This window comes from Melanerpes formicivorus, unplaced genomic scaffold, assembly GCF_026170545.1.
Source record: "Melanerpes formicivorus ecotype bairdi unplaced genomic scaffold, bMelFor1.0.p_v2 SCAF_16, whole genome shotgun sequence".
Taxonomy (NCBI): domain Eukaryota; kingdom Metazoa; phylum Chordata; class Aves; order Piciformes; family Picidae; genus Melanerpes; species Melanerpes formicivorus.
The window spans coordinates 16,736,326-16,753,995 of NW_027142368.1; the positions used below are offsets into that span (position 1 = coordinate 16,736,326).

Here is a 17,670-nt window from a genome sequence, read left to right on the forward strand (position 1 = left end):
TCTCAACCAGAGGCTATCTTCAGGCCCTGTTATGCTGAAGCTCCAAACGCTGCAGCTTCTCACAAAGGCTCAGCAGCTTCCTCACAGCTCAGGACCTTCACTCCTGCAGCCTGGCATCCTTCTGCCACAGACCCAGGAAAACCCCACCTGTCCTCACTCACACTACTCTCTAAACCTGGGGAAAGCTGCTAATAAAGCAGATCACTCACCCACCATTTCCCCCCAAACCTGCAGCTTTCTGCACTGTTCTCCTCACAAGACCAGAGTCATACAGATGGCTCCTGCAGCACCACAGCACAGCATCAGCCCAGGTCCAGCTGCGAGGCACAACCCCCTGGTTGCAGTACAGCACTGCCAGACCCAGCCCAGGCTCTTTGGCTGCTGCACTGACATTTGGCTGGGATCTCTGCCACACATCCCTGCTGTGCAGCACAGAGAACAGCAACTCTCTTGGGATATCTGTTTTTTATCCCCAGAAGCAATTTCATCTGAGTGAAAGCAACCAGAGTGAATCACTCAACAGCTCCCTGCCCTCCAACTTCAGCTGACCCCATTAAGGGTGCTAAGATGGGCACCTGAAACAATCATCATAGAACCATTTAGGCTGGAAAAGAGCTTCAAGATCATCAGGTCCAACCACAAACCCAACACTACCAAGTCAGCTTGGTGTCAGGGAATGATTGGACTGGGGGGAATGGGGGAAAAAAATAGAAGTGGGAAGATTCAGATTGGATGTTAGAAAGAAGTTGTTCCCCGTGAGGGTGGTGAGAGACTGGCACAGGCTGCCCAGGGAGGTGGTGGAAGCCTCATCCCTGGAGGTGGTTAAGGCCAGGCTGGAGGTGGCTGTGAGCAACTTGCTGTAGTGTGAGGTGTCCCTGCCCATGGCAGGGGGGTTGGGACTGGCTGAGCCTTGAGGTCCCTTCCAGTCCTAACAATTCTATGATTCTAACTGCTAAGCCATGCCCCTCAGCACCACAGCTCTTCAATACTGCAAGGCTGGTGACCCCAGCCTGGGCCAGGGCTTGACAACCTTTCCTGGGAATATTTACTGTGTGTGACTGGCCTCAAGAAGTTCATAGACTTACACCAGGGAAGGGAGCAGACAGGAAGGCTGAGCAGGAAGATGTATCTTAGTAGGAGGTAACTCCTGAGAAAATGAAAAGCCAAGAGGGTAAAGCCATGCAGCCAGGCTGCTGCTGTCACCCCATGCTTCCATGATGCTCTGTCGTGTAATGCAAGTGTAAGGAAAAGTTAATGGAGTCACAGAAAGAGGTCACAGCTGAGACATGCAGAGGGTTGTGAAGCACCAAGCCATGGGGTTACCAGCTCAGTGGGCAAGGAGAGGAGGTTGTCACTGCCAGGGCAGGCAGTGTGCTGTAGGAGAAGCAGCTGTGTGCTCTGCCTTGGCAGAAGCAAAGCTCGTTGCAGCCGCCCCATCGTCTCCCTCACTGTCTCACAGACAGATGTTGCTCGATGCAGCTGGTTACAGACCTTACTCTTCGCCAGGCAGTGCCAGATGCCTTGCCACCTTTGTAGTGAGGGAGGGAAGGAGTTTAATTGACACTTGGGGAGTTGCTATGGATGGTAACCAAGTGACAGCTCAGTGAAGTAGCATCTTGAATGAATGAAGTTGCTGTGAGCCAGACTGAGGGGGAGCTGGCAGGAGAAGGGGGCACCCCAGGCTGGCTAGTCTAGCATAGGGCACCGGATGAGGAGAGAAGCCTTCACCACTGGTGAGACATCTATGGAGGGGTGTAGCTTTCTCTGACACAGCATTGCTCCCATCCTCTGGTCTTGTATTTACAGCCAGAGGTGCTCCCTCTGCACAGAAGCAGTTTTTAAGTTGTCTTTCAGAAGCTGACAAGGAGTGAACCCTTTGGCACATCTGGCTAGCTCTGCTTTGCAGTCTTGGTGCCCAAAGAAATTTAGTGTAACTGAGACCCCTTAGTGCCAGCAGTGGAACCCAACAGACATGCAGGTACGGGTTTCAGTGCCACAGAATTCCACAGCATCTTCAGGCTCTGGACCAGGCACAAGCAGCAGCACTGACTCACCACCATCTCTCTGCTCAGTCCTCAGTGTCAGTGCCTTACCCCGGAGTACTGAGACATCTTTGGATGGTGATTAATGCAGAGTTTTGCTCCTTTCAGGAAACTGGAAACTCTCTCTGTGCTTTACCTGGCACTAACCTTTCACAACTGGTTTTTTTTCTTTTTTCCACTCTTGAAATGTTTCCCAGGTGGAGTTTCTGCTCAGCCTGTTGGCAAATATAACTGCAGAGCTTTCTGGCTTAGCCCCCAAAAGACCTGCAGCAGAACTGTAGGACACCATCGCTCAATGGAACAAACTGCTCACCCCAGGAGAAACAGCACAACAAAGGCAGAGATTGAAGCTGTCCCCTCCTAAATCCAGTCAACAGACTTTCCATGTGTGAGGAAAGCATCTCTCACTTCATTTATGTTTCACTCCCCAGCAAGGCTGCAGCACTTCCTCCTCCACCTCCTCACATTTCAGACCAGGCAAAACGTAAAGCTTCAAACTGCTCTGCTTAAAAGGAAGCTGGTGGAAGTTGTTGGGGCTGCACAGCTGCAATTCACAATGAGCAGCTTCCAGTGAAGCAGTCAGCATCACCCCCACCTCCCCTGCTTTGTCTCCCCCTTCTCCACTCTTCCTGACAATTTCACTTTCCTGCTGAAAGCACATCTCCTTGCTCTTGCCTTCAGGGCTGAGGCTTCACCCTTCCATTGTCTCTGCTGGCCAGCAGTGCTCACCAACATGAAAGCTTGATGCTGCAGCAAGCTCAGGGATGGCACCACACATTGAAGGGGACAGCTCCATCCCAGGGACAAACCATGACTTCTGTCATGACTTTGTTCAGTCTCAGCCAAGCAGCAGAAACACAGGCAGACACAGAGTACTCTGAGGTAGACCTGCCCTGCATCTTTGGGTGCAACTGGAAGAAAGAGATGGTAGCTCCCTGTGAAGGAGCCTGTAAGACTCTCCAGAATCTGCCTTCCACTCGAATCACAGACTTGCAAAATCAGAACTAATTCATTGCCCCACTGAGGTCTGCATTAACAATGAAGGAACACCACTCAAGCAGGCACAGCCATGACACAACAGGAATCACAACCAGCAGAGAGTGGTGAGGAAGAAACAGAGGGGAATTTAGAAGGAATGGTTGGGATCACTTCAAGGAGAAGACCATCAGGAAAGCTCTTCCATGTGCCACAGCTAGGATACCTTTTCTTAACAGCAAAAACCTGTGAAGTGCTCTCACTTTTAACAAGCACAAGCTTCCAACCAAAAACAAACCCCAACATACCAACAGTCCCCCCAGTGGCTGCGCTAGCAGGAGGTGATAATCCAACAGCAGGGCACTCTCTAACCCAACCCATTATCATCTCAACCTCTGGAGACAGGCACCTCCCTAGTTTGACACCAACAGTCATTGGTGCTTACTGTGGGGCAAGGAAAAGGCAACCCAGTTCAGCCTCTCTGCACTTCCTCTGTGTCCTCCTTTCAAAAGAAAAGCTCTCTCTAGTAAAAGGAGGAGGTAAAGGCTTTTCCAAAGTCTAAAGCCACTCTGAACTTTGCCACAGTGTACCATCGAGTGTGGGCATTTCAACGAGGCAGAGAAGTGGTGCTGAGGGATGTGGGTCAGCCCCAGACTTGGCAGAGCTCGAGACTGGTTGAATCTGTGATCTTAAAGAGCTTTTCCAACCCAAATGATTCCCTGCAGCAGTCACCCAAGAGGCCATTAGGAAGTTAGATGTAGGTTGTTGAGTGCAGAGACCCTGCTCTCCTGTACTCCTGCTGCCCATGCAGCACACAGCACCATGAGGCTCCATGCCTGCTGAGCAGTGGCACAGCAGTCACCCAGCAGGCTCTGCTGACTCTGCCCTGGGTGTGCATTTGTGGCTCTCATCAGATGGAGCAGCTCTCAGGGGGAGCAGAATGCAGATCTGAGATCTCCCCTCGGTGCTACAGATGGAGCTTGGTTTGGGAGAGCAGAAAGCAATCTGCATTCCAAATTTCTTTTGCATAGGTGTGGGGAAAAGATGTACTGCTCAAACACCATGGGCTCCTCAGGCCATGGAGCTGTGGGGATTCCTTCAGTGACTACAAGAACACACCTGGAACTCAGCTTCCTTTGGAAAAGGTCTTTTGCAATACCATGGCACACACTGCTCTGAGCCCAAACCCCTGCAGACTTGAGGTGTTTTCAAGTAGAGCAGACACTAAACATCCCATAATACAAAATGTGTGTGTGGGAGAGGTGTCCTGAACCAACCAGAACATTCCCTACAGTTCCAATCCAATCCAAACCAGAAATGCTGACTAATCAGGAGTTCTGTATGGTACTTCCCAGAATGAAAGAGCAAAAGATCATAGAATCACAGAACTATTGAGGCTGGGAAAGACCTCTGAGATCATCAAGCCCAGCCCCTGACCTAACACCACATCATCAGCTAAACCCTGCCACCAAGTGCCACATCCAAGCTTTTCTTAAAGCCCTCCAGTGACCATCCCACATCCTGTAGCTGTAGTGACCACAGCTGACTCTGGACTTCAAGGCTGCAGCTGTGAAACAAAACTAGCAGAGGCTTCATGATCAAGCAGAAAGCACATGCTTGATTAATGCACTGTTAGCATCACTAATCTCACTCCCTCTGCTAACAGCACTGCTGCACACACAGAGCACAGCCTGCAGCCCAGTGTGAACTCTAGGGAGTGATGAGCTCTGCACTTGGGATGCAATTCACCCAACTAGAAACACACCAGCAGCAAACCACTACTCAGGTGAGAAAGCAGCAGAGCTGAAGGAGTTTGCTCAAACTACTTTGCCTGATAAAATGCTAACAATACTATTTGGTACAAAACATCAATTGATACAATGTGTTTAATGCAACTAATTGATCAAATTAACTAGAACTAAACCAAAAGCTTTGTTTCAGGTGTAGCATTTTCAATTCTCAGTAAAACTCACTGAAAAGAAGGCATGCAGAGAGTAAAGAAATGAAGTTAAATTGATTCTCTTTCCCCCCCTCCTCCTCCTCCTTTAAATAATAGTAAAGGTTTCTCTTAAGAGCAGACATAACCCACAGGACAATAAAATGCTGGAATTTCTCCTAAGCTACTTGCTAGGAATGTTATGAAAGAATATCAGTTAAAATCCCACACTCAGCATTTCCATACCTTCTCCCCTGGACAGAAACCACTTCTTAACCATTCTAATCCTACAGCATCACACAGAGCTTAGCAGTCTGCATTCTGAAAGGACCTTTGTATATTCACAGCTGATGCCCAGCAGATGGCAAAGTATCAGCTGCCATCACCTTTCATCTCCTTGAAATTTGCTTAACTTCAATCCCCAAGTGCAGCTTCTCCCTGTTCCTTTCTAGCCTCCACTTTGTATGTCCTCGGACAGCAGGAGCAGCTTTACCTTTTGGAGGTTTTCTGTGTGTTATCTGCTTGGAAAGACAATTTCATCTCCATCAGCTCTTGATACAACAAGGCACAATAATGTTACTCTCCTTTAAATAGTCCTTTGAAGACAGTTTCTTCACCACTGATTTTTTTTCTCCCCCCTCCACCAGCATGCTGCTGCTACTGTTCCCAAATCTGCCAGCACATGTTAGCATACTGTGTACAAAAATCTCTTAGCAACAATATCTTAGTGTCTAACATTTTCCTTCTTCCAACTATGATTCACGGAGCCATCTGTAGTCAGATATTGACATGCAGTATCTTAAAATAGGTACCTTACATTTGCTCAACAACTAGTTTTAGCATCTGAAAATATAAATTATGGGAAAGGGCCAATATTTCTTTGAGGCTCTTCACCATTCCCTTGATCACTTCAGCACCGCTCCAACAAAGGCTTGCCCCTGCCGCGCTGCCTCAGCGTTAAGGTCAAAGCACCGACGCCTCGCAGAGCGCAGCAGCAGCGGCAGGCAGCTCTGCTGAGCTGGGTGCAGCTCTTTACATAAGCCCTCCAAGGGATCTCACAGAGCAGCATCATAGACTCCCTTTGGTTGGAAGAGTTCTCCAAGAGCATCAAGTCCAACAGTTCGCCCGGTACTGCCAAAGTCACCACTAAACCAAGTCCCTCAGCATCACTTCAGAGGCTTCCCCGGTGAGGATCACTTCACACTGCTGCTCTGTTTTCAAACAGCAATCCAAGACTAGGTTTTTAATCTTCCAGTGCTGTTACATTCAGCAGTTTTAGAGGTTTTTTTCACACCCTTGAAGCCTCATGGGAAGCACCCTGCAATGGCTGGGACAAGGTCAGTGTCCCAGCTGGGCAGTGACAAGAGAGGATTCTGCAGCAGCAGCTACTGTAAGGAGCACAGCAATGGGCTGTGGCACATGGAAAAAGAATTATAGCCTCCCAAGCACTGGGTTTGCCTCCCAAAACTCTTAGGAAGGTCCCACTCAGAAGAGAAAACCTCTTGGTTTCAGGTGCAGCAGATTAGCAATCAGGCTACCAGTAGCTAAGGAGCTTGCACAGCACAAGTCCTGCGTTCAGTGCATGGCTCTGGAATCAGGACCTGCTGCCTGGAAATCATCAGACTTCGGAGAGTGCATTCTGCAGAAACTCTGGTTAGCAAGGCTCTGAAAGGGTCTTAAGCAGGAGGACCACACTGCCCCCCCAACACCACCACCAAGTTTCATTCCCTCTGAAGGAAGTACCATAAACACCTTTTGAGCAATGAATATTTTAAAGAGAAGCAAACACAAGGAGGAGCAGGCAGGGTGCATCCAGCTGAGTGTTATCCCAAAAGCACATGGCAAGACACCAGTGCTGGCACATTTTCACTGCTATAATGCTGGGTTTGCTTGCAAGAGAATTTACAGCCCCTGTGGGTCCCCTGAAATCCACTCAGTAGCCATGAGAGTGCCAGAGCTGACTTGCTTAGTGAATTCAAGATGAAGAGAAGCCTAGCACACTGAATGACCTTCTAGGCTCTCTGTCTTAGCAGGACTCTGCAGGACTGACACTCAAACTGCCTGTGGGCAGCCTTGTTCATTTCCCAGCAGCCTTCTTAGGAGTTGAAGAGTAGAACCTCTGGTTTATTCCCCACTCTCCTTTCATAAACATAAACAACTGCCTTCTTAAAGCTTAACAACTCTTATTCATGAAAAACACTCAGACTAAAATAAACCTGCATGGACACCAAAGGAAAACAACCAACTAAGCCCTTTCCTCACCAGGTGCCAGCAAATCACTTCTAAATCATCCCAGCCTCTTGGCTTTGCAATGGAAAAGTAACTCCTATGACAAAAGGATTTGTTGTGATGCTAGATCCAGCTGCCAGAAAGCCTTGAACTGAATAGGAGGGCGAGAGAATCGTGCAGGCAAATCCATCCCACAACTTAGAAGCACAGAATTGTCAGGGTTGGAAGGGACCTCAAGGAGCAGCCAGTTCCAATCCCCCAGCCATGGGCAGGGACACCTCACACTAGGTCAGGTTGCTCAGAGCCACATCCAGCCTGGCCTTCTAGGCTTCCACCACCTCCCTGGGCAACCTGTGCCAGGGTCTCACCACCCTCATGGGGAACAAATTCTTCCTAACATCCAATCTCAATCTACTCATTTCTATTTTTGCTCCACCCCCCCCAGTCCTATCACTCCCTGACATCTTAAAAAGTCCCTTCCCAGCTTTCTTGTAGCCCCCTGCAGATCCTGGAAGGCCACAGTAAGGTCTCCTGGGAGCCTTCTCTTCTCCAGACTGAACAGCCCCAACTCTCTCAGTCTGTTTTCATGGGAGAGGAGCTCCAGCCCTCACTGCTTCTTTCATTTCCTCTTTCTTCAGAGGAGAAATAACCAAGATGTTTGTGCACATCACACTAAGCCTTCTCCACAGTCACTGCATGGATTGGGCCATGTCATGTTTACATCTGCTTTAAAAGCAGAGGAAAGAAAGGACTTCTTTTTGCTTCTCAACTGCCACCAAGCCAACTCATCCCCAAGTACCAAAGTGTCTTCCTGCACCTGTTTCAATAATTAATGTGGAAAAGCAACAGCAGAGAGTGGGATCCACACACATTCACCATCACAGACTCATTCCACAGGAAAATTGAGCCATCAGAAGCCACTTCTTACATAATCCCTGTTGCTGCTGCCTGGGTGAGCAGCAATGGCAAAGGAGCATTTACTAACAGCAGATAAAGCCAGGTCGCAGCATCAGATGAATCAGATAAGACACAGCCAGTAATAAAATTGACTTCATTTTCTTCCCCCCCCCCCCCCAATAATATGCTAAATCAAAGAGCCATGAAATGCAATCATCTTCAGCTGAATTCTTCTAGAAAAAGACTGAGGAAGTCTGGGGTTTGCTGGATGTGGCTTCCCTTGAAATTACAGCAAATGCCAGGCCATGCAGAAAACGCAGCCCAAGTGTGGATAAGGTCTGTGCTGCTGGAGGGGAAAACAACCTTTGCCCCTCTGAAGGCTGCCCAACCTCATGGACAAGCCAAAATGTTCTACTTTAGCAGCTTCTTCACCAAACACTTCCAGAAAGAGGTCTTGCTGCTGACTGCAGGCAGTGCCCACCCTTCCACCGCCAAAGCTGCCCAGGGGATGCAGCCCTGCACACACTAATGCACAGCACTGCTCCACAGAGAGGCTGAAAACACTGCCTGAAAGCCCTTAGGATAAAATGCACAGGGGGCATGAACCCCTGGGACTGTTTTATCTAATGCATGGAGTCATTTGTTCCAGACTCTGGGGGTTCACTCCCACCAAGCCTTTGGATGCAGCACTCTAGGGAAAGTCAATGCCAACAGCACACTCCAGCGGAGGCGGCCGGGGGGGCAGCAGCTCACACCAGCGGCTTGGCACCAGACTCCTCTCCAAACGGCACCTTGAGAAGATGCTAGGTCTGTCCTAGAGGCATAGATCCTCCCATTTTATGAGCAGCAACTCAGATATTGCCAGAAGTTAACACTGAGTAGCCCATACAGTCACACAAAAGCAAGAGATCATGTCACCACCTCACCCAGCCATGACTCTGTACTCGCAGGTCTGCAGTGCCCATGTGTGTCCAGCACTGCATGGACACACAGCCAAGACACCATTCTTGACCAGAAATGCCAGAGAGATTCATAGCACAGGTTGGGTTGGAAGGGACCCTGAAGGTCATTCAGTCCAACCCCCCCTGCAGTGAGCAGGGACACCCTCTACAAGATCAGCTCAGAGTTCCAAACAACCTGACCTGGAATGGTCTCAGGGATGAGACATCTCCCAGCTCCCTGGGCAACCTGGGCCAGTGCCTCACCACCTTCACTGTAAAAGTGTCTTCCTTCTGTCTCAAGTTGGCACACTCCATTTGGATACAGACAGAGAGAGGAGCACAGGAGAACAGCAGGACACTGATGGGCATCCTGGTCCCTGTGGCAGAAGCAGCCTGGGCACAAAAGGTGGATTTCAGTTTCTGTGATCTTTCTGGCTCATTACTAGTGACCAATTCACTCAGTGTCACTAAAGGTGTTACACAGCAGCAACACACAAAATACAGCAAGCAGTAAGGTGCTCTGTTGTGTAGAGAAACTGAAGAGCATCAGCACCTCAGAACAAGGACAAGAGCACTTGGATAGGAGCAGAGTGCCACAGGCTTGTGAAACAAACTGCCCTTAAGGGTTAACAGGTCCAGAAGCAAGAATTCCTACAAGAACAACATCTCCCTTGCAGTTAAATCTTTCCTTCAAGAACACTGAGAAAAAGAACTTGCTGGCTCTGGAACTCTCTGGGTGTTTATGGGATGCCCATCAATTCCATTTCACTGCCTGCAAAGCCCTGGCAACAATAAAACACCAATAAATGAGTATTTTATACTGCCCTTGCTCACACAGCTCCCCTCTCAGGGCTAATGGGGATTCCTGATGCCTCAGGAATGCAAGATTTCACCCCAGATTTGCTCTGAACCAATAAAAAACAAACTATACAGAACATTTCTTCTGCTGGACACAACAATGAAATCAAACCTTCCTAATGATGAGCCTCACACACCCCTTTGTAGCCACACACAAGAACAGGCACAGTCGTCACAGCTGACCTTTCCTCTAAGGATAAAGGACAAACCATGCAGGGCTGCTCAGTTATGATCAGGCTCTTAAAGAACTTACCCTTGCTGCCTCCTCTTCCAGCACATGGCATAAATAAAAGCACAGGAGCAATATTCAATCTTGCTCTCAAAGCCCTATAATTAAGATGAGATTATCCAAATCTCCAGTTGCCTCTTTGCAGCTTCACCCCTCACAACTAATCGCCTCTGAATCACACTGCAGCCTTCCTCACTTTGAGGCAAGGACTGGTAGTGACCTCTACAATTCAGTTTGCCTAATTTGTTCCCTTTTATAACCTAGTTTCAGTTGCTTCTGAAAATTCATCCATTTGGTGGAAATAACAAACAGATTGGCTCCCAGCTACCTCAGAGACACTCTTTTACCCAGGGAGATGTTGCTGTCTGTGAGAACACCTGAGGCATCTCAGCTGGACACCCTTGTCTGAGCAGGGAGGGAAAGCAAGCACAAAGGGGAAGGGAAAAAAGGGTCCTGGGTCATTTCCACGGAGCACAACATCAAAGAGGGTCTCATGGACACTCCTCCATAAATTTACAGTCACATAACCACTGTGCAGCAACAACAGCTGTTTGAAACCAGACAGCTTCTGCAGGGCAGCAGTTTTGGCACCTCCAAGCATGGCAATGCTTTGCCTTTCATCAATAAAGCAAGCCTCACTCCATTTATTTACCATTTGTCTGCTTTTCTGCCAAAGGACAGAGGTTTTGAGTGATCAGCCAACACATCCACCTGGTGATAGCCCCATCCTACCTGGCCTCTCAGCTCAGCCTTCCCAGTCCAAGGCTTCTTCTCCAGCATCGCTGCCCAAGCAAGATTCCCTTTTCACACACTCAGTCCAAGTTTTCCTCTCCAATCTGATTTTCTTCTGCTCTTGATGATGAAAAAAAACCTCCCCAAGACCCTTCTCAATCTTGCTCTTCCCCCACGCACTCCTCTCCTTCAGGCTGCCGGCCCCACTCCGAGCTGGTTTTGTACCTTCCCACCCATCTCCCATCACAATGATCACTGACACCTGTCCAACTGCACCTGTGGGTGCAACTCAGCTGCCAGCCAGCTAAGCTGAGCCTCCAAACATGTCCTCCGGCTTTGAAGCCCCTCTGCTTCAGTCAGAAGGCAAACTGGCTAACTCTGCCACGTTATTAACATGGAGATCACCCACAGCAGGCAGAGTGATTAAAGGCAACAAAGCAAACCCAAACAAAACCCAACAGGGGAGATGGGAGAGGGGAGGCAGGTCAGCAGGGTTTCTCAGTCCAAGCACAACAGCACATGTTTTCCCTCACCAGTCCTCCTAAACGGCTGAATCATTTTGGCTTTCCAAACAATGCTGCCTGAGAGACCAGGCATGGGGAGGGGAAGGAGATAAATCAGTTAAAATAGTTCAAATCTGGCAAAAAAATATGAGCAAATTAAAATAGATGTAAAGCCAACAGGCTGGAAGGAACAATTCTACCTGCAGAGGATCTGGAAGGTTCCTGCTCCTCCTGCCACCCCTGTAACAAAGCTACACTAATAAGCCATGCAGATTTGGGACAGCTGTGGCCAATCCAGAGGTACAGCTGAGGGAGAAACCATTCTCAGGTGCACAGCTGCCTCTGGAAGGTGTGGCTGGATGCCACCCTGGAATAGTTGTGCTGTGTGTTTGGACACACTGCTTTAAAACCACCATCAGCTCTGAGCTTGGGAGTGCTTCATATCCCCTATGAAAACAGGAATTATCCACCCAGAGCCTCTGCTCACCACAGGGGAAAAGGACAAACGAGCTAAACGAGGTGGAGGTTAGTTTTAACTTGCAATACAGAGTTTCAACAGCCTGAAAACACTGCACAGCTGAGGTTTCTGGATTAACATTGGCCAGAGGGGTAAGAAATTGGTTTACATTAACCCAGGGGTACATAAGTGGTGTGGAAAAGCAAGTAGCTGTAGCTGTGGATGTTGCTAGGCTATCATGGCTTTCCTGAGGGGACATTTGGAAGGTCTTACTGGAACATGAAAACCCTCTCAAAAGCACTGGAAACTTTAGAGCTAACCCCCAGCTGGAACAAGAGTCACAGTTCAGCATTTCATAAGCAAATAGGAGAACTGTATCTCAGTGTCCTGTGTGTTGGTGGCAATCACAGAGCCATAGAATTAGGTTGGAAAAGACCTTTAAGACTATCAAGCCCAGCCACCAACCCAGCACTGCCAGGTCCACCACTCAACCATGTTCCTCAGCACCACATAAGCTCTGTCACAAGGTAAGAGTGGTTGTGGAGGCATCAGCAGCACTTACATCAGGCATGGCTGAGGGCATGTCCAGGTTCAGTGCCATGAATGAGAGCAGAGACCTGTTCTGATCCTAGTCACTTCAAAAGAACAGGAGCCAAGCAGCATCTATACAACAGCACTGTTGGCTGGCACTGCCAACTCTGCAATGCCAGCTTGTTGCTCCATCTGTTAGCACAGACTCAGGTACTGAGATCACCCAGCCAAGAGAGGATGAGTAAGTGATTAATAAACAGGCCTGGCAAACAGACTGCAGTGATGTGGCACAGGTTGCATCTTGCCTCTAGCTCCTTGTCAGCCTTCAACCAAAACCCCAGGACATCAAAAGTTCTCACACTTAGACCTTGATGCAGGAATTGGTCCTGGATCTTGGGGCACAGAGAGGACAGAGGGGAGGTAGCTCAGAAGGACTGGCTGCTGCAGCTCCAACCTTTCTCCTGATGCACATAGGAGCTGCTTCCATGTTCCCCACTACACAAGTAAACATTTTCAGTATGCAAAGTGCTGTTAACTCGAGGGGATTCTGCATCATTTTGTAACAGCTCCACTTGTGGTGTCTGGTCGACTGGGTCAGCTGCAGACAGATGGCAAAGAATTAATTCTGCTGCTGCTTCACTGGAGAGCTGGCATCAGGGTTCTCTCTGCTCCCTCCATTCAGTAAAAAACCCAGAACTTTTCCTATGTTCCCTACACCAAAGAGACACCACAGAATAAAAAGAGGGAAAGTCATTTAAGAGTAGAAGCCTCATGCCTGGAGGTTTTCAAGGCCAGGCTGGATGTGGCTCTGAGCTACCTGATGGAGTGTGAGGAGTCCCTGCCCACGGCAGGGGGGTTGGAAGTGGATGATCCGTGAGGTCCCTCCCAAGCCTGACAATCCTATGATTCTATGATTTCCTTTCTTGAAAGGCAAGGATAAAACACAGCCCAGCTAATTTTCAGCCCTGCCTGTGCTTTTTCATCAACAGCTCACACAATAAACCCCTCAACAGTGTCACCAGAACGGCGAAGAGGGAGCGTGCCCTGCTCTCGTCCTTGATTGCAGCAGGACTTCACTCACTGCACTACACAGCAGCCAGCTTCCAAAGTGATCACCTCACTCCACAGCTCTGCTCAGCCTCCTGCAGGGCAGCTCCTCCAAGTTCCCCTGAGACTTTCATTGCAAGCCTTTCAGGGGGAGCAGGGGAAGGGGTTGGGGTTGTACCTGGAATGGAGTTTGGCTGTTGTAATTCTTCATCTCCTTGTTGGCTCCCCGGAACAGCAGCACTCTTGCACAGCTCTCCTGAAAGTGGCAGAGGAGGAAGGGGCTTCAGTTACTGAGCAGATATTGTGGCTAGGAGAGGTTTTCCTGTTGGGTATCTCTCTTCCCAGGCAAGAAGTGAAGAAAATAAATACATCCATCTGAGAAACTCTGTTATTAAAAGAGTCTAGCAAGGCTTGAGGTGCTCTGCAGGGTGCTACAGTAGAACACAGGTGTGAAAGGCAGAGGGGAAGCAAACTTCTTGCATGCTTAAGAAGCTGTACTGTGGAAATTCCACACCTGACAAATCAAACTTGGCAGAAAACAGGATGGTTCAAAGTGAGATCTGACTCTCTCATGTGTTTTGCCCAATTGCTAGGGAAACCAGTACCTGGGATGAATGACATCCTCTCCTCCTGCTCCAGATTAGTTTTACCTCTTGCATGCACTTCTTTTGTTGGTTTGTTTTGGTTTTAACCTATCTCCAGCTGGAATTCTTTGACCTGGTTATATGCACTCCACCCACCAAGGAAACTTACTGCATTTGCTTCTTTATTCTTTCACAAGAAACAGATTCATTCTGAGCTTCATCCTCTCTCTCTCTTGCCTCCCCCTCACTCTTACAGTACCAAAGGGAGTGAGCCAGGGCAAACAAGCCCTGATCACTTCTGATCACTTCTCCTTTGTTGCTGCAATGGAAATTCCACATCTCAGAGCTTTCTGCTGATAAGGTGGATGCCATAGCTGCTGCTTACACAGACGTCAGCTCTGACCACCTCTGCTACTGAGGGCTCAGCATTGCTCACTCATAACATCACACAAACTGAGGATGCAGCAGCTCTCCAGCCTCTGTAAGATTAAAGAGAATTTCAGAGAGAAGGGTGGACTTGGCAGCAGATTAGACTCAATTTGTTGTCTGAGAGCTAATTGCCTGGCTTCATACCAGCAGAGTTTTCATCTTGCATCCCATGGACTGACAGAAGGAAGAGGCTCTTCATGCCAGTGCTGCTGTGTGCAAAACACAGCAGCATTCCAGCTGTCTGGATTTCACTGAGTTGCTGGATGGCCACGGGATGACTTTAAAAACCACTCACTCGTCCAGACCAGCACTCAGCTGACAGCCAGGAAAGCAACTACCCACTTCAGAAAACACCCCAAGGAAACTCCCCGGGGAAGAGTGGAAGGGAGAATCAAACGGGTAACGACTCCATCTGCAGGAGCCCAGAGGCAGAATGATCCTGCTGCCCTTCCCAGCCTCTCCACAGAGGCCAGCACTGCTCCTGCCACAGCACCCAGGAACTGCTGCCAGTGAAAGGGACACTGAAAAATAAACAATCAGCAGGGCTTATGGCTCACAGCACCTGGGAGAAACTCCTTCATTTCACATGCAGCTGATGAAGGCAAACAGAAGTGGGGCAGTGTCCTCACAAGATGTGAAACCTTCACTCCCAAAGCCAGGCTTGAGGAGCACCAAAATATTTGCACAGTTGTAGTTGCAATTTCAGAATCTGAGTCTCCTACAGGATAATTTACTTGCATTGAGGACAGGAGGGAAAACAGGTCTCTGCATTGAAGCCCTGTTGCTCTCCAGGAGTGCTCTAATTGGAGCATCACACTGCATAACCTCTGCTGAAAGTGTCTGACCTTGCAGACAGCTTCAGCCATGCAAGGAAAGAGGTCAGCAGGTTAAAAGGCAAAGCAAAAATCACAGAATCACAGAATGGTTTGGGTTGGAAGGGACCTTAAAGACTACCTAGTTCCAGCTTCCTACCATGGGCAGGGGCACCTCACAGCCAGCCAGGCTGCCCAAGGCCCCAGCTGACCTGGCTTTGAATCCTTCTAGGCTTGGAGGCTCCCCAACTTCTGTGGCCAGACTGCTCCAGTGTCTCACCACCCTCATGGGCTGGAATTTCTTCCTTGTGTCTAACAACAGCCCAGCTTCTTCCAGCCTGAAGCCATCCCCCCTGCTCCTGTCACCCCATGCCTTTGTGATAAGTCCCTCCCCAGCTCTCCTGGAGCCCCTTCAGGTACTGGGAGGCTGCTCTGAGGTCTCCCTGGAGCCTTCTCTTCTCCAGGCTGCACAGCCCCAGCTCTCCCAGCCTGTCCCCATCAGGGAAGTGCTGCAGCCCTCTGATCACAACCAGAATCACCAAGGAAGACTTTCACAGCTTTATGCCTTAATATCAATTATGACATGCATATCAGGCCAGCAGTCCTGAAAACCATCAGATTGTCCCCAACAATCCATTATTACTTTTGTTAAGAAGCTGAGGGTATTTTAGAGCTAATTAAGGAATTTGCCTTGACAGGACTTCTGAATAAACCTGAAGGTGGTAATTAATTAAGCAGCAGATGCTGCAGCAGATGTTTCACTGGTTACACTCACACCCCATGACTTGTGTTTGCCTAATTTAATGCACCAGTGTACAACCAGTCCCCAAACTCCTCCCCTGCCCATCCCAGCCACGCAAGTGGGGTGGCAAGATGCTGCCAAACTCGAATGGCTCTGCTGCTGGCAAGTGACTCCACCTGGGATCTGGTGTCGTCTGCACACGCATTCCAACTGGGTTTTCCAAGGATTTCTTCCTGGATTCTAATGGCAGTTCAAGCAAACCAGCAATGAATTCTATCAGGAAGCAAATAATTAGATGTGGCACAGAATTAAATACAGGCTGGCAGTTGGTTTGCTTCCCGATTCGACAGGGAATCTCTCGCTACCTACACAGAGCAGCTTTCTCTGTGACCAGGGAGTGAAACGCTAATAAAAGAGGTTTTCATCCTCTTCCTTCTCTTTCCTGCCACACTCCATTGCCCGTTAAGCAAACTGAATGACAGCTAACGAGCTGTTGCTGCTCTGTGCAACTTGCTTCTACGCATCAGCAGCGAGGGGAAATTGATCTCAAATGCATCTCATAACGGCGAGGAAACTGCCACCTCCAGACAGCCTGCCACCAAGCCTCTGCACCAGGAAACCCAACCAGCCTCTGCTTCCATGGCTGGGCATGAAAGACTTCACACTTGTACCTCAGTTGTAGCCTTATTCCCTGGCTGCATGCCACCTTCTCACAGTGTGGTGGGTTGAAGTTTCCCCCCAGCATGAACTTTGCCAGAGCAGCTCAGAGTTAAAACCACCACACACAGTCCCCAGAGACCTTATTGCTCTCTACAACTGCCCAAAGGGAGGTTGTAGCCAGCTGGGGGCTGGTCTCTTCTCCCAGGCAAGCAGCACCAGAACAAGAGGGGACAGTCTCAAGCTGTGCAGGGGGAAGTTTAGGCTTGACCTTAGAAGGAAGATCTTCACAGATGGAGAGATTGGTCTTGGGATGGGCTGCCCAGGGAGGGGGTGGGGGTGACATCCCTGGAGGTGTTAAGAAGGGACAGGATGAGGCACTCAGTGCCATGTTCTAGGTGATTAGTCAGGGTTGGGTGATTGCTTGGACTTGATGATCTTGGAGGTCTCTTCCAACCTGGGTGATTCTGTGATTCTGGACTCTCCAGCTCCACCTTCCCTCAAAGCAAGACATCCCTCCTCGCTTAGCCACACAGGGGGGGCCCAGGCACCCTTCAGCTCCTGCTGTATGTCGCTGAAGGAGGGCAGTGTGTCCCTGGGGTGGGCAGCTCACCTGGTTGTAGAGGGCACAGATGTGCAGCGCGGTGTTCCCTGAGGCGTTCTGGGCGCCCATGTCTGCGCCATAGAACAGGAGGTGCTCCAGGTGTTGGACGTGTCCGTATCGGCAGGCCTGGGGAGAGATGCACCCAGGTGGGGGTTACTGGGTGCTCCAGACAAGCCTTCCAGGTGAGATGTGCAGCAGAAGATGCTGTTTTGCTGCTCAGGCTTTTATTTTCAGAACCACCCCCGGATTGAGCAGGAAGGCAACACCCAGATGCCAGCCTTACCCCGGGCTGCACCCATAGCAGCATGGCCAGCAGATGGAGAGACAAGATCCTGCCCCTCTGCTCTGGGGAGACTTCACCTGAAGTGCTGTGTCCAGCCATGAAGACCTCAACACAGGAAGGACATGGACCTGATGAAGCAGGTCCAGAGGAGGCCACAAAGTTGACCAGGAGGCTGGAGCACC

The 17,670-nt window shown here is 49.5% G+C and overlaps 1 protein-coding gene across 4 annotated transcripts in view; it reads right to left on the reverse strand.

The window, feature by feature from the left end:
• SHANK2 (SH3 and multiple ankyrin repeat domains 2) overlaps nucleotides 1–17,670 on the reverse strand; it is a 294,358-nt gene that overhangs the window by 227,748 nt on the left and 48,940 nt on the right. For all 4 annotated transcript variants that reach the window (XM_068148423.1, XM_068148424.1, XM_068148422.1 and 1 more), the window contains 2 exons: nucleotides 17,215–17,331; nucleotides 13,556–13,633 (listed from right to left, as the gene is read on the reverse strand). In XM_068148423.1, coding sequence (XP_068004524.1) covers nucleotides 13,556–13,633; nucleotides 17,215–17,331 — 195 coding nt within the window. The remainder of the gene's footprint in view (nucleotides 1–13,555; nucleotides 13,634–17,214; nucleotides 17,332–17,670) is intronic.